Source organism: Taurulus bubalis, assembly GCF_910589615.1.
Source record: "Taurulus bubalis genome assembly, chromosome: 18".
NCBI classification, from domain to species: Eukaryota; Metazoa; Chordata; class Actinopteri; order Perciformes; family Cottidae; genus Taurulus; species Taurulus bubalis.
Window position 1 is genome coordinate 15,622,568 of NC_136606.1, and position 16,412 is coordinate 15,638,979.

The window sequence follows — 16,412 nt, forward strand, 5'->3', positions numbered from 1 at the left end:
ATTCTTTTTAGTCACTGTCCATGTAGTGTCTTACCTCATGGCCGAATATTATTGTAATTCATGGATTCATTAACCTGAGTAGAAACCAGGTTGTACAGAATGTTTTGGTTTTTTTAAAGATATTTGAACATAAGATTTTTTTTCTCAATAACAATCATTTCAACATTTAAAAAAAACAAACATTACAATTGCATTTACATAAAAAATATATAAAATAAAATATGTAACAACCCACTGCAATACATGTCAGTGGAAGAAATCAACAGTTGTTGGCCAACAGCTCAGTCCACAGGGATGTAGAAAGGCTGTTGTTGCTGAAGCACCTTCATATATTAGCCATACCAACAGTCTGACAATAACTAGTCTGCAAAATGTTAAATACTGCATAAATAAATCAACTCTGATTCAAGGCTACAGAGAAAATGTTTGGTACCAATAGAAACCAATATGTCATAGAAGCGGATCATTTTCAATTTTAGCTTACATGCCTCTCAGGGCATGGGGAAATACACGCTGACCATCATTATGCCATATTCATGTTGAGACGTTTGTTAAGAGTATAATCTCAAGACAAGACGGACTCAATGAAAATGTTAAGCCAAAGTGAAATATTATATATTTTAAGGTCTATGGGTTAAGGCGCAGAAAAGCTATCTTTTAATAGTTTCTAGCATGAGAGCACATTTCCAATGCATACAATGTGAACAAAAGAGAAGTACCATTTAAGTTTTTAAAAAGCATGTAGTGCATTCACTCTCTACGTAGACACTTTTCTTTTATAAGTTTATATTTAATTACCTTAACTGCAATTAATAAGGCTGAAATCCACCAAAGTGCATGATGCATAATTTGTATTTTATGTAGAATGTCGTCGTCCATGACCTCTGTTGGTTATCATCTTGTTCCCAGTCAGTCTTTTCCTGCAATAGATAATCTCTAAAAAAGTATTTTTTTACTTGTTTCAGCAGAGATATTTAAATTCTAAGCAATTAGCAATATAGTTGAATTCAACTTTAGATTAAATAGGCATCAAATATAAATACGACCTCGCATAAATCTGACATCTTGTTGCACATGAGAGACCATCATGATCGTTGGATTTGGCTGATTTACGGGTTTAGTTCAGTGACGTAGAATATCACATGCTGATGGCCAACAAAGCCCAGGTGGTTTAAATGCAACACTTAATCTCCTAAAAATAGACAGGAAACTAACACTACCCGATATAAGATCGATGCACAGACAGCGACTCTCTTCAGAGATGAAGTTTACATCTATTTCTGGCCATTCGGAAAAGTAGTGAATGTTCACTGAAGCAGACCAGGATTACAGCTCAAGAGGAGCTCAAAGGGGTCGATTTTTAAAAGAGCACGAGTATTTCTTAATACCCGTTAGCAGAGGGCAGGTCTTGAATTCATTCAACAGTTGTGAATTAAATCAGCTGTTTTGGTTGACGTTTAGAAATACACAATTCTCCATCACATCCCTGACCTCGTAAAAACCAGGTGCATACTTCATTTGTCACTGACTGCAAAACTATATCATTTTTTTCGGTTACCAAATTCTGCCAAATGTCTAATTGTGTATCGCCTACTAAATGTTTTTAATATGGTAAATAAGCAACATATACCATACTACCTCCGCGCTCTTTTTAGAAATCCTGAAAATAGCGATTCATGTTGCATTATTCCACTTTAAAAAGGACATAATGGTACAACTTGCTCAATAAGCAAGTCTCTTGTCACGTCAGTGTTTTCTTTTACATGTGTTGCCTTAAATTAGGATATATGTGACGACATGACCACTAGTAGGCTGTGGGGCATTAAAGGTACCAAGTAGCCGACATAGAAATGTCTCCATGAAAGTGCCAAATGGTTTCATTCAGTAAGTAGCAGTCACAGACTTTAAGTCTTTCCTGACAATATAGTAACAAAGACATGAATTCATATTATACAAAAAGAAACTCTTTGTGGCTTGGTGTGCATAGCATATATACTGAAGGCATGACGCTCTGCTTTATAACAGAACTTAGTTTCATATACTGCTCTTTATATCTTGGGCCTCCACCCATTTATGAACTGCATGAGTTTCTTTACCTGCAGTTTGCTTAGCTTGAAGTCCTCTGACAAAATATCCTCGGTGAGCTGCAGGAGTAAATTCCCATCAATCTTCTCGGACACGAAAAGAGAAACATTATCGTCCGGCAGGCCAATAAACCGTAGAGATTTGGACATCTCCTCGATAGAAAGGCCAGCCAGACTGGACGGGGGCTGCCACTGGGCAGTGGAGGGGGAGGATGGACAGTTAGGAGTTAATGAGTCTTTTGTCACCTGCTCGTGTTGAGTAGGTGAGCAATTGGATGGTTCCTGCGATTGGAGGGTTCCATCACAGACATAATCTGACAGGAGGTCTGTGCTCTTCTGTGGGTCATTTGATTTCGGTGTTCTCGGTGGCAATATGGGGCAAGAGAGGCTCTGCTTGGTCTTGTCCCTGTACGTTTCCGAGTTGTAACTTGAAGATTTGGTGCAGAACTGATTCAGAGACGCTTTCTGCGACCTGAAGTCCGTACTGCTGTGCTCTCTGCCGTCAAAGTCAACCAGGCTGGTTGTGCAGGTTTTTGGGGTGCTTGGGGGTCTTTTTCTGGGGTAACTGTAGTAACTTCGACAGCCGGCTGGTAGAAATTCCTCCATGCTGTGCGATTCTCCTCCACTTAAATTATTTGGCCAAGACAACCTGGAGGACATCCCATCCGAAGGCAGGCTACCACTGACCAACGTAGCATTCGGCTCAGTGCTGTTGGATTTAACCCAGTTACAGGGGTAGCACACCCGGCTTGGCTCTTGTGGGTCGGCCGGCTCTTGCTCAGACGCTCCACTGCTGATGGAAAAGTAGAAATTAATTTGTGGTATAAGAGCAACCTTTCATTTAAACAAACACATTTTGAGGGGAAGTTGAACAAAATATCACCAACATTGTTTTCTAGAACTATGAAATATCAGCATGTCCTGCTTTTTTCTTTCTATTTTTAATTTGGGTGCAATTGGTGTCAAATGTTTGCATTGAAATGTTGCAACTTCTTACATGTTGTGGAGACCAGAAGAATAATAGGAGAGGGTTGGACTTGGAGACCGAGTCTCTTGCTGCCGTGGTTTCGACAGGATGGGCACAGATGGCATCTGTTTCAAACTCCGTGGAGGAATTGGTGGGGCGTTCAAGAGACGGCATTCTTCCTTCACCTGGAAAGGAAATTAACTGACTTTAAAAACTGAAGGCAAATTTAACACAATCCTTTTTTTTTTTTTTTTTAAAGCTTTCAACCGGAAAAACACAGGGTGACTTTTATTGTGAAGCAGCCACAGGAAACACAATCAATGCTACACGGCAACCTGGTAACCTATTATGTCAACCTTTTATCAGAAATCATGAGACCAATGCCTCTACAGAAAAAAGCAGCAGCCATTTCTGGCATTGATTTCATCAGGGGGACATTTTTGCAACAGTTACCGTTGAACCGTTAGATGATGAGAAGCAGGCGACAGGCTGCATGTACTCCAACTCAGCAAGTTAACCAACTTTACTTTGGCTATCTGTTGCGTGGAAAAGTACTAGTGCTGTGCATAGCATGAAATCAGTTGAATTTTATTTTTGAATGACTTCTTTATCAAAACAATGTGAGTTTGTATAGTTGCACTGTAATCTAATACACCAGTTGTCTCGGTTCTATTTCTGACAAAGAAGCTACTGTTTGCTGTAGTCTTGAACTGCACCCTGGGAATCACCGAAACAGTCTGAAGAATTGCAACTTTAAGTACGATTGATGATACTCACAGCTTCAGACTTGGGTGGAACTGGTGGCGGAGTAAGAGACGCATCTAAAGTGGGAGTTGCACCAACTGGACAAGTCACTGGGTACGACAGGGCTGCTGTCGAACCGCAGCCATTGTTGATGCCTCGTGTTGCCTCGCTTAAAGAAGCTTTTGGGATCTGACCTCTCAGATGATCCAGCCACAGCTCCTCATAGGGAACGTCCGACATGTTGAGGGGTGATTGTTGGCTTGTGCTGTCCATCAGTTCGGGGAAAAAGTGTTCATTTTCTCCTGAGTCTGAAGGGATGCTGTCAGAGGGAAGGAGAGCCCAATCTCCACATAGTGTCATACAGCCCTGCAAATTGACCTCACTGTTACCGTGCAGGTTGCTGCCGTACACACACACAGATAGTCGGTGGAAGGACTGGGTGAGCTCATCCCGGGCGTAAGTTAAAGAGCTGGGAATCTGCATGTGGTTGGTACAACCGTTGGAGCTGTTGCTGCCTCCGCTGCAACTGCCATTCCCGCTGCTTTTCTTCGGGCTCTTCCCATCGTCGTTCCAGTCAGTCCGCACATCCCGGACGGCGCGAGAATAGTCGTCTATGTCGAACTGCTCCTGGCAGAAGGAGAACCAGCGATGTACCATAGTGTCGAGCCACAACTCTCCTAGCAGGAGTTCTTCCGGAATAATACATCTCGGCATGACCATATGAAAGGGAAAATGGATGGGGATTATTTTGTTGCTTCGCAGAATGCAGCACACGACCACCGTCTTCGTCTGAATGTTGACCAATTTGTAGCGATGGCCCTCCCGGATTAGGTGGAGGTCATGCTGGTTACGGGGTGGACTGCCGGGTACTGTGACGTTGACAGGGAGGCGGGTTTTCTCCACGATGTTCCTGATGATGTGCTCGCCGTCCTGCATCTGGAGCTCCAGCGGACTGCAGGTGCTGAACCTGCCTTTGCACTGGAAAGGCAGGCTGATGCTCTCATTGGTGCGATGGTTCATGCAGATCAAGCAGGGCATCTTACTTCGACCCATCTTGCTGATGGAGTTTAGCTTCCCAATCTTCTTCAAAATTGTGTTGAACCTGGATTTTTCTCTGGAAGTCTTGGCGTATAGGATCTCCGCCTGGCCCATTAACGTCAGTTCATCACCGGTGCTTAGTGTTATGTTGTAAACTTCGGTATCTTCATTGCATTCACCTGAAGCCATCTGTGAAAAGACGACACAAGAAGAAATTAAAGAAATCCTTTTAAAAGTAAAAACCCTGTCAGTAAACATACAGATAGCACATTACCAATTGCTTTATGTATAGGCTTGTTATATAAATGATGGTTTTGTTTCCCTAAATATTACTTATCAGTGTGGTTAGAAGAAATTGACCACAACAAAGATTATGGAAAGTTATGGAAAATAAACCAAATATATTGAATATGCCTGGTTTTTGGCATCTTAAAGAGAGGATATCTAGTCTTTAATTGAAGTCTTAGTTTATGAAATGTGTCTGATTAGAGATTAATTCTCAGAATTGGAAAGCAGATTTATAGAGAAATATATTACATGGTATAAACAGTCCAAAAGTATACTAAATTCAATTAACACTACAGAATCCAGAACCAATAATCTCTGTAACACATTAGATGTACCTTAACATTGAAAGTGATTTCTTCCATGACGTAAACCCTCTCAGGGAATGCTTTGGCCACCTCCTCCACGCTGTTGAAGTACTGCACAGGCTCCTTGACATCTCTGTCCTGCTCCAGTAGCTTAAACTGACCTGAAACAGGAAAAGACGTATCAATGCAACTGACTGGATCAAGCATAGATTATGCTTTTCAGTGAGAGTATCAATAAATAAATAAACGTTTTGGGATAAAGCTACACATTGTTCTTATGATGATGCACCAAAACCCTCTCAAAATGTATTTTGTATTTTCTAGGTCTGCGGCACAGACATCACAGATTTAAATCATCATTCAAGGAGCCCTCCTGATTCAAATCCCATGTTGTTAGTTGAAGCACCTGATTTTTTTTGGGGGGGGTTATGATGTATACAAAAATATATCATCAAAAGACAATGTCAAGCAAATTCCAGAGCATTTAGCAGCCATGCATATGTAGCTCACCTTCATAGTGTACTGGGATCTCTATTTTGGGCCCAATGACATAGTGTCCCTCCTCCAGACTGTGAGCAGTAATAGTCGTCCACTGACGGCAGGAATGAATCAAGAGGTAGTCATTGTCTCTGAGCCCTTCCACCAACTGGCCTGGAGGAATGAAAACAACAAGCAGAACACAGGTTTTACCTTTCAAAGAAATATTGTAATACCGCAAGGTACATTAGACAAAATATCAAATTGTACAACACTAAATCTAACAACCTGTCAGAGTAACGTCTGATGTATCCTTTTGCACTATCAAAATCTCAACTTTCATAAAACATCGTAACTGTCATGTAACATTTTCTGTCTTTACACCTGCAAAATCTCAAATGAATAGTAAAATGTTGCTGTTGAAATATAAAGTTTGGTATCTCAGACACTGATAGTCGGCCTAGGTTTTATTGACGTTATGATAAATCTTGTCGCTGTGTTTTCACACGTATTCTATTAATTGGTTGTAGCAGCAAAAAAGAAATGTTTTAGCATCCACAGTTGAGACAAATTCTTAATGAGTATCCCAAATAATAAAGTCAGTACCCTGAGAAATGCCATGACTAGTCTTTCCCTTTTCTTTTACCACTTGTGAGCCCTGCAGGTTGCTCCACTCAGACAAATGCACTGGATTACTCAACACACTCAAATCCCTATCCCCCATGGACAATGACAAATGCCTTAATCCATACCTCTCTAAAAAGCAAGCGCTCCAATTTAAAAGCACAATACACCACCACCATTCTTCACAGGGCGCTTAGCAGAATGTGACAGAAAATGGGAAGATAAAGATCAAATAATTGCTGATGGTCTCATAATGGCTTAATTTTTTTAGTACATAGGATGACAGACATGCTTATGTTATTACACAACTATTGATGGAGAGGTAAATCCCCTAACTCCACAATACAGTCATCTGTAGTTTTATTCTACTTCACTTAAGTGTACAGTGTCATCTCTTATTGTTCTGCCTAAGTGAGGCTTTCCTAGTACCCAGGGTTAGGTCAAAGATAATTTATCAGCCTTGATTGATCAATTAAGTTGACTCAACCTGCTACAATTGTCACGCATAGCTCTGCCCTAACTTTGTATCGCCCATGTGCCTTGACAGTAGAATTGTATGCACACATTTTGAAGCAGTCACCAAGTTGCACAGTTAACATTATCTACTGGTCCCTCAATCTGTTGTCCCTAACTAGAAAAACAGTCGCTGGTTATTTCCTAACGTACTGCCTTTACTTAGCATGGCTCCAGAGGGAGAGCAGTGAGGTCACAAGTCAAAACACTGAGTAACTTAGCACACAGAATCATTAGGGGAGATACAATAGGGTTCAGATGTAGCGACGCAACCTCAAAACAAATGTCAACCTTTCATGTTAACTTGAAACTGGGAATTATATTGATATTGGGAATTAATACGACACGCTGACAAAAAACAGCCTCTGAAAAAAAAGTTGGTTAGTGTAGCTAGCTGCTAACTAGCAATTTAGCAGCTAGCAAAAGAAAGCTCAGAAGTGACAGCAAGTTACTAACCGTTGTCCAGCTTGGCAATTTGAGGCAACCTATAAGCACTGATGAGTTGATCTAATGGCAAAGACGTCGTGCTCCATGTGACATCTTTTAAATTGTTGTACAACATTGTTCCAAGGTCCATTTTGCTAGCTTGCATTAGCCAACGGAGGCACTAGCTAGCAGTGTGTAAACACGGTCACAAAGGGCTACACAAAGCTAACCAACGGGTCGGAGAGCAACTCGCCATCTACAGCTCAATGGTTGCCACGTTTCTTAGAAGTCGCCGCATGTTCCCCGTTGCATTTGCCTACATATCATCATACGTATCATTAAGGTCCGTTGTCTCGTTGTGTAGCAGAGACATGTTTGTTTAGCTCGATACGACTGCATCAGGGCAACTGGTCTAAAGTCAATCTGATGAATAACGGAAATACGTTTTTTTATTCTTATAAAATAAAAGCATAATTTACGTTGGGATACACGGGCAAAACGGGTCTCGTCCTTTCTCAGGGACATTTTTGAAGTGCTTTCACTTTTTGCCAGTCGTTTTAGTTTTGTACTGCCACGTTTGACATCGATGTTGATAAAATAAGACAAAATAAAAGCCCACCTAATACAAAATAAAGGCTCCAGATTTGGGCTTTGAAATCATCATAAAGAAAACAGTCAACCAATTTCCAGTGTACTAATAATGACACTCCTAAATTTATGTCAAAGTTATGATTAAATACCAGACAACAACCACTGGGCCTTCACACCTGGTAGTGGTGCAGATGCAAATGTACCCACAATGACACTTTCATCACACTTCCTGAACTAGCTGGTACAAATCAGAAGAGCTTCCTGAATGTGCTCAGTGTACTCTAAACCAGCGAACATGTCTTATCTGGACACTTTGCGCCAGTGGGACCAGGCTGTAACTTGCGTTGACGAGCAGGATTTGACGAAGGCTCTCAGGATTTTCCTGTCTATCCAGGAGCCAAACTCCAAAATGTATTTTGACATTGGCTGTCTCCATCTTCTTAACCAAGACCTGGATGCTGCTGAAAAGGTATGTCTGATGTTTAGTTGGTAAGCCAAAACATTTCACACACATATCTTTGTCTTTTTATTTTTGCAATATTACTGCATCTACTTGTTAAATCTAGTTTGGAAGTAGCTGATGAAGCTGAGGTGAAATGTTGTGATATATATTTGCAGTCTGAAAGCGCAAGTCACAGTGAAAGAAGAAGTAGAGTTTACCATTTCTCTTTTCTTCTTGAGGAAGTTACTGTGTTTTCTTATGTTTCTCAGGCGTTTGATTGCAGCATAGGAAAGGATGAACATTTGGCTGTTGCTTTCTTTCAAAGAGGAATGACGTTTTACCAAAAGAAGAGGTAAGACACACCAGTCATCTATGATGCAATGGCCACATACATTTTTCATATTTCAAATCATAATTTAAAGAACACTGAACACAGTATGCTTTGAATATCATGACATTTGATTCATAGTCTCTGTCCTTACTTTTTTTTTTATTATATTCTTTTTTTAAATAATGTTTATTACATGCACAAGAAATTAACTGGATGATTTATATTCAAAGGTATGAGGAGAGTTTAGCTGATTTCCAGCATGCCTTCAAAGCACTAAGAGGCAACCAACTGATAGATTACAAAGCACTTGGTCTCAGATACAAATTATATGCATGTGAGGTAAGTATTCAGAAGCATCCAATAAATACATAAAGTCTCATTATTATGTAATGTACACATTATAAGACAATTCTTCTCTATTCGGTCCACTACTGCCAAACAGCTGAGAGACATTCCTTTTCTAATCTGCCTTGATGGCTAATGTGATGTTAAAAACCAATGGTTAAAAAAAAGTTTATCTGTTTGTATTTAACACTGCTACCATTCTTTCAATGTACAGTTTGACGAACTTTCACTCCTCAATAACGGATGGATTGAAGATGGCTAAGGGAACAGTGACAAGCATCTAATGCAATATCAATGCTTCCTGCCACAGGTTCTCCTCAATATGGCTCTGTCTGAGGCTCAGTTGGGCAACTGGGACAAAGCCCACGAAAACCTTGTGACGGCTCTCAACTACAAGACAGATACCAAACTCGATATCATCGACAGAGCTCTTGATTCCGCCCTGGTCAGTTAACATACAAAAACATTATTAAACAGTTCTCACCTATTACAAAAATGTGGGATTTGAGCTACCAAAAATGTTTGGTTCAGTTAGTCAATATCTCTAAATGTGGTCATATTCATGACAAAGAATGATATGTATTCCGCTTTCAGAGAGGTTCAGATTCAAATAAGCACAGATTAATAAACTTTCTGGGTGAGACGGCAACTCTTCAAAGCAAAATTATGCACCTATCCGTGCATCAATCAGATAAGGGTTTCATTCTAATACAAGCCCGATATCATCCAGTGTATTTGCAAATAAATGTGCATTAATATCAGTCAAGGATGAGGCATGGAGAGAGTGCTATTAGTTTAGATTGGTGCATAGCTCAAAGTGCTACTCTGTTGAATCAGAATTTTCTGTCATGTCAGAAATACTTGACAAATATTACAATCTTGATTGTAATGCATTTTCACCAACAGAAACAGAAACTTTTCAAGCCGGTCGAGTTCCCATCAAAAATGTTATTTAAACCGAATAAGCACTATGTTGCTGAGCTGGAGAAGAAGGACTACCTGGGCAAAGCAAAGGTAATACTGCAATAGTCACATAATTAAACTTCACCAGAATACAGCTTGTCTAATTCACTTTAAACAATCATTATTTTCCATACATAACCTACATTTCTTTTTCTCTGCTATCTTCAGGTTGTTGCCTCGGTCGTTCCTCAGGACGTCTTCTCTGGATTTGCCCCCTTACAGCCACAGGTGACATCTGGGCTCCTTCTCTCTCTTTGGCAATAAAAAGAAAACACAAGAAGTTATGACAAAGAAATATTTGGGTTACTATGAGCGTATTGATTGGATGCTGCGTTTCTGTTTACATCTGACAGGTTGAAGATGGTCCAACGTGTCCAAAAGAACCTGAGGTTTTTAGGTACAACAATCCACTTTGAAGCCCTAGAAACCTGACACCTCCAAAGACTCATTATGTTTCAAATGTGTTAATTCATTTTAATATTTAAAGATGTGATTTGTTTACAGTTGTTCTATTTCAGCCTCGTTGCAGGAAAAAAAAGGATTGCAGATTATCTTATTACTTGTTACAGATGGCGAATTTAATAGAAGGAATGGAAAAAGCATCAAGCTAATATATGAAATGTGATGCTTTCATAAGAGTAACATGTCGAATCGCTGTGTAGACACTCGAGACTAGTGTGTGCCAGCAGAGCTCTTGATGCGTCTGGGATGTCGGCGGTCTTCACAGGGCTTTAGAAGGAGAACCCCACACCGTCCTGTTCGAGTTCGTTCCTGAGACCAGTGATGAGTTGGCCGTGGTGCCGGGCAACATTGTGTTTGTCCTGCAGAAGGGGGCCGACAACTGGGCTTCTGTGATCTTCAACGAAAGAGTAAGGTCACCACGGACATAATCTGTACATCTGAAACCACCATGTGTGACGTATGCACATAAATCCATCATTCATGTTACTTTCAATTCAGACTATTCATCATTATCATGTCAATTATAGAGGGGACTTGTTCCTTACAATTACCTTGAACGTTTGGAGATCTCCTTGGCTTCCAAACCGAATGAGGTGAGACATTTGTAAGAGGAGGGTTTCTTGTTTTGTAGATTCCTTCTTAATGTTTTTAAAAGCGATGTGGTTTCTAGTCGTCAAACGCTTTGCTCTGAGACCTTAAAATGTTTGTTAAATACTTTGTCAGTAGTCTTGTTTTACTTTTCTAAAGCATACTCTGAAGTTTGCTATAATAACTAGTGCCAATGTGGTGTTTGTTCAAGTTTTGCATTACGCAATTACATCTTTATGTATTTTCTCCTTTGAATGCCATTGTTTGGATGGTATCAATCAGGGACAGGGGCAATCTCAACCTCCGAGTCAAAAACCACCCACCAGACCTGAGAGGAAATCAGGTAAACTTATCGGACACATGGGTTTAGCAAATGCTAATAACTGCAGGCACCATTCTCTGATTGGTGCTGAATGTCAGAACCTTTGATGAACTCATTCTCTGTACTTAAGGTCTTCCTCCTAGTAGGAACAGCAGTGGAGACACACAACAAAAGGTACGCAGAGTCAAGTCCTTGATTTGTCCAGACCTGCCCATGAGTAGGATACACCTGTAAACCACACAATGTGGCAACATGGGAAGTATTAAAGTGTCTGTTGATTTAATATCAATGTGCTCTTCCATTAATGCCAGGATGAACAGTCCACAGACAACTTGTGCATTGTCAAAGTCTGTTACAAGTTCAACTTTGCGGTCTCAGTACCTCTCGGGTCTTCCTCTGAAATACTGATTGAGAAAATCAGAAAGAAACTGAAACTCCCATCAGCTGCAATCACTTTGAGGTAAGGTGCACATTTGAAAACAAATCTTCCAGTTTAAATGACAAATTGAGCGAGTACGAAATCCAATTAATTTTTTTTGCCGATTTAGTTTAACCTCTGAGGCAACGGAAGAAAGCGTAATCACCCCCAGCACAGACATGGAAAGTGTGTGGCGTCGTGCCAGTGGTCTGCGCATCACCCTGTGGTGCAGCATCAAAGAGGAAGTAAGTGGCGGCCCATTGTAGTGCATGCTGGCCTCATGGTGCTTCTGAAAAGTTTATTTTTGTTTCTATATATTGTTATATATGAATTTATCATGGAACCATTTGATTCTCTATGTTAAGTTATGGTCTACTACATCTTCCTGTACTCATTAAGGTAAAGTTAAACCATGCATCATGAAGCCAGTGCAAAACAAGAGTACATTATGAAATTGAGCAGTAAATGATTATCTATATGGTATTTGTGTTTTCAGCAAACTGATGGAACTCCACCGAGCGAGGTTCACTTGGTGGCACTTCATTCATACGAGTCGTCAAACCCGGAGGATCTCAACTTTCATGAAGGCGATAATATTACATTACTCTCTAGAGGTGAGACTGATCTTTAGGCCATATAGATGCCAAATATAAAACAAATATTGGCATTTGCTTGAGAAATATGTATTTTAATTCATAATTTCTCATTTTTCTTTAGTTAACCAGGACTGGCTGGAGGGGCAATGTAGTGGGAACAGTGGTATATTTCCTGCATCCTTTGTGGAAGAAGTTCCTGTCAATGGCCAGTCATTTGAATAAATACATGAGAGCAGAAAACATACAGTGGAGTGGCTAAGGATGAAAAGTGGTCAGGAACCCCGACCAAAACATTAAAAAAAAAAAACTATTTGATTAATCAGGGTCTCACACATTGTTCATTATTGCAACTCCTGAACACTTTTTCATCAAGTTAAATCCTTTTTCACATTGAATACATTTGGACAAGTGTGTCAAGTTGTAATCATAGGTTACATTCTGTGTTCAGTAAGTAGTGCGATACAAAAAAATAGTGATATCCGATATTGATTTTATGAAAACTTGGCAGTACTTACAAATAATATACATTTAATACCTGCAAGCATGATTACATAATCTGTTAGAGTCCTTGTGTGTGTCAGGTGCATTGTCAAGGAGCCGTTCCTTCCTCTTCATAGGCAATAGCGATGCCTCTCCTGCCCTCCACTGCCTTTGCCACAGGGGTCTCCCCCAACTTCTTCTCTAATCCACGCCAGCTCCGTTCTGCCAGAAAAGATGCTGAAAAGAAAAGCAAAATGTGTTTGTTTGACTTAACGCTTATTGTATGTGCACAGAACTCTACAATAAACATATATATTTGTCGACTCTAATTCAAACGGCGTCTCATGTGCAGCAGAATTTGTGAACGTCTCATACCAGCTGAGTTTGTGTTGGCGACAGTCAGCGTCTGGTTCCTGAGGACCACGGAGGAGCCAAATGAAGACACTGCAGGCTCACTGTTCAACAGATTCTGGCTTCGCAGCGCTCCTGTGATTAAAGACACGTCAGCCTCATCGTCTTCTTCCTGCTGATTGGCCAGAGGCACATGGCTCTGTCCACCTGGTGAAAGTTTGGGATAAAAAGAATAAATTAGATGTAGCAAGATATTTCTACTGCCTTCTCTTGGCTACTGGTGAGTTGGATAGATAGATGGATAGTAGGCTCAACAAGTCTGGATAATAAATACCTGTATTCATATTATGAACACTATGGAGGTGGGGAAGGTTCTGAATCTACCCGACCCAAATATCTGTAAGTGTTAACTAAAAGAGGAAACGCATAACAAATTTAAGATGGAGTACATTACTCCATCTTAAATTCCATAAAAACATATGGATAGAATAATATTAATATTCACTATAGCCACCAATACACATTTTAGAAGGAGAATAAATAAATCCCAATCTAACCTGGCAGGAGATGTCGAAAGTCTGTGACGTATTCCTCTGACCACTCCCTCTTCTTGTTGCAGGCCACCTCCATCTCAAATGGCGTTACTACAGGTTTAAAGAACTCACTTGAGTCCAGCAGTGAGTTCTCGGGACACGCAATTAACACAAAAATGTCAATTTCAAGAAAGTTTGCGAGTTTGGGCACGTTCAGTTTCCCCATGGCAAACACATAGCTCTTCTTCCCAGCTCCTCGGATAGTCTCCTTCAACTGCTGGATGATGCCGAGGTAGTCGGCCACCCCGAGTGTGCCAACTAGGATGCCAACCACATTAGCATCTTTGGCCCTTTCTATAGCGTAATATCGCTTCATCAGAGCACGGTTGATGCTCACGGACTCAGTCCTCCCCGTCATCGTCATGGGGTCAAATGAACAAAACGAGCAGCGATTCCACGTCATCATGAAGTTTCTCAGAGTCGATCCCTCTTGACCGACGTAGAACATACTGTAATCCGTGATGCTTAAACCACTGCTCAAGGAGAACCGCCTTCCAAACTGATAAATAACCTGGCTGTTGTCTCGCTCTGACAAATGGGAGTCATCATGTTGTCTTGTAATCCGGCCGTGACTGTAACACTGCTCTCCTTCCACAATGAGTTCAGAAACAACAATGTTTGGATACTCTGGCAACAGGATTGTCACCAGATCATCTGAAAAACATTTAAAAAAAAAACATGTTGTATTCAGTCACTGAGAGGAAATGATTAACAAACCTTTACAAAGCTAGACAAGGCAAGATTTCAATACTTTCTACAACAACTCAAGTTGTGATCAATATGACTGAAAACTGTCAATTTGTCCTACTTTTTATCGAATTACACATCCTGATTTTCAGATGACTGGTTAGATAAACATGAATACGTCGGTTTATACAAGTAGCATAGCTTACTCATGGCATGAACATAGTTGACGTCACAGAGGATGGCGACGTGACTCCCTGTGTCGGGGTGGAGTTCTCTGAAGGCAGAGCTGCACTTCTCAAGATCCACCAGCCTTCGCTCAAAGACGTACATCAGCGGCAGCCTCTTGGACGGGCTGAGGCAGGCGCCGCCGTAGTGCACAATGCAGTCGGCTGCGATGTGTTCTGCAGCCACCTCGTCCACACAGCAGCTGCTCAAGAGAACAACACCTTTATCTTAGCATTTCGACTTTAAAGTCGGCTGAAACATATCATGTATACTCTGTGTGGAGTGGAGTAGCTAAAGCTGATCTTTTTCCAGATCAATAAAATTAATGAAAACTGTCAAAAGCTTATTATCCTCACTTAGTGAATCAGTTTTAGAAAGAAAGTGTGGTGGATCAAACATGGTAAAGCATAGAGTGTCCTTTTAAGAACCGCCAGGAAAAGGTACAACTGGTCACTACTTTTTTTCACCTCACTTAGCAAGAAAAACTGAAGCACTCAAAAAATGACATTAGCAATGTGCAGGCAATGCATAAGTAAAACAATCTTAGATCTTTCTCAGCTAAACCTGGTGAGTTACCTGCCATAGGACGTATCTCCCAAAATGAACGGCTTGGCATTACTGTTTCTCTCAATCTCCACCGCGACTGCAACGGAATCCACCAGCAGCTCATCGGGGAACTGCAGCGCAACCTGCGACATCAACCACAATCAATATGTGATATATATTATAGATCAATAAGTGACGTGCATCTGGTGTTCCTGCACGTGAATGAACTCCAGCTGCCTAACTGTAAACCTTATATACACTTATTAAACTTATTTTACTTTAGTGTCAAAAAACAACAACACACGTCCTCACCTTTTCAAACTGATGCTCGCTGATGAAGTCGCAAGTCTTTTTAATCTGATACAACTCTTCGAGTTTCTCCAGAGGCGTAGTTGCCTTCACTGTCACGTCCACCACGCGCTGAATCACGGTTTCCGAGCTGCTGCTAAACGCGTCCGCCATCGTTGCCTGTGATAAAGCAATAAGACATATTTCAGAAAATTAGGTGGATACAAAGCAGTACTAATATGCCCGAAAGCCTTCCTGGCTTACTCTGCCAGCGAACACACGTCTGATTTAACTAGTTAGTAACGTTGCCATTATATTTTACGCTAAAGTTACGTTACTCAACCCACTCAGACTGGTGGCAACATTGTTGCATTTAAGAATTGATCAATGAAGCCGTTGCCAACCACTTCACACACTTGTCAAGTGGTAATTGTGCTTTTTGTTTTCTCTCTAAAGATAACACACACCTCGTGTCAAACGTACAGAACCAGCCTTTACCTGTTAACTATCTATAACGTTACTTTGGTTCCTCCTGCTAGCTTAGCCGCTAACTGGTCTTACGTTACCATACGAGTCACTGCAACGAGCTATCTTTTACATATTACCTTTACAACACATACATGTAAACTTACAATGCAACAGCGGCTGGGTTATTGTTGGCGGATAAACTCTTATTTGACAGCGACACACGTGTCGGCAGAAGTGAACACATTGGAGT

At 40.8% G+C, this 16,412-nt stretch overlaps 3 protein-coding genes across 3 annotated transcripts; 1 reads left to right on the forward strand and 2 right to left on the reverse strand.

Moving 5' to 3' along the window:
- Window positions 1–2,048: 2,048 nt before the first annotated feature.
- garem (GRB2 associated, regulator of MAPK1) lies at window positions 2,049–7,632 on the reverse strand (the record flags this gene model as incomplete). The annotated part of the gene is made up of 6 exons (XM_079234391.1): window positions 2,049–2,877; window positions 3,082–3,236; window positions 3,829–5,022; window positions 5,457–5,587; window positions 5,937–6,077; window positions 7,497–7,632. 6 exons carry the CDS (start codon window positions 7,630–7,632, stop codon window positions 2,049–2,051), a joined length of 2,586 nt encoding a protein of 861 aa, XP_079090517.1.
- Window positions 7,633–8,352: 720 nt separating this feature from the next.
- ncf2 (neutrophil cytosolic factor 2) lies at window positions 8,353–12,884 on the forward strand (the record flags this gene model as incomplete). Its single annotated transcript, XM_079234052.1, has 15 exons — window positions 8,353–8,526; window positions 8,769–8,851; window positions 9,061–9,169; window positions 9,486–9,620; window positions 10,082–10,189; window positions 10,307–10,366; window positions 10,492–10,535; window positions 10,866–11,007; window positions 11,128–11,193; window positions 11,471–11,531; window positions 11,641–11,684; window positions 11,822–11,970; window positions 12,059–12,173; window positions 12,425–12,542; window positions 12,646–12,884. 15 exons carry the CDS (start codon window positions 8,353–8,355, stop codon window positions 12,744–12,746), a joined length of 1,509 nt encoding a protein of 502 aa, XP_079090178.1. The 3' UTR covers window positions 12,747–12,884.
- Window positions 12,885–13,025: 141 nt separating this feature from the next.
- Window positions 13,026–15,868, reverse strand: dph2 (diphthamide biosynthesis 2; the record flags this gene model as incomplete). The annotated part of the gene is made up of 6 exons (XM_079234051.1): window positions 13,026–13,241; window positions 13,380–13,562; window positions 13,913–14,602; window positions 14,842–15,062; window positions 15,437–15,549; window positions 15,719–15,868. 6 exons carry the CDS (start codon window positions 15,866–15,868, stop codon window positions 13,114–13,116), a joined length of 1,485 nt encoding a protein of 494 aa, XP_079090177.1. The 3' UTR covers window positions 13,026–13,113.
- Window positions 15,869–16,412: the final 544 nt, after the last annotated feature.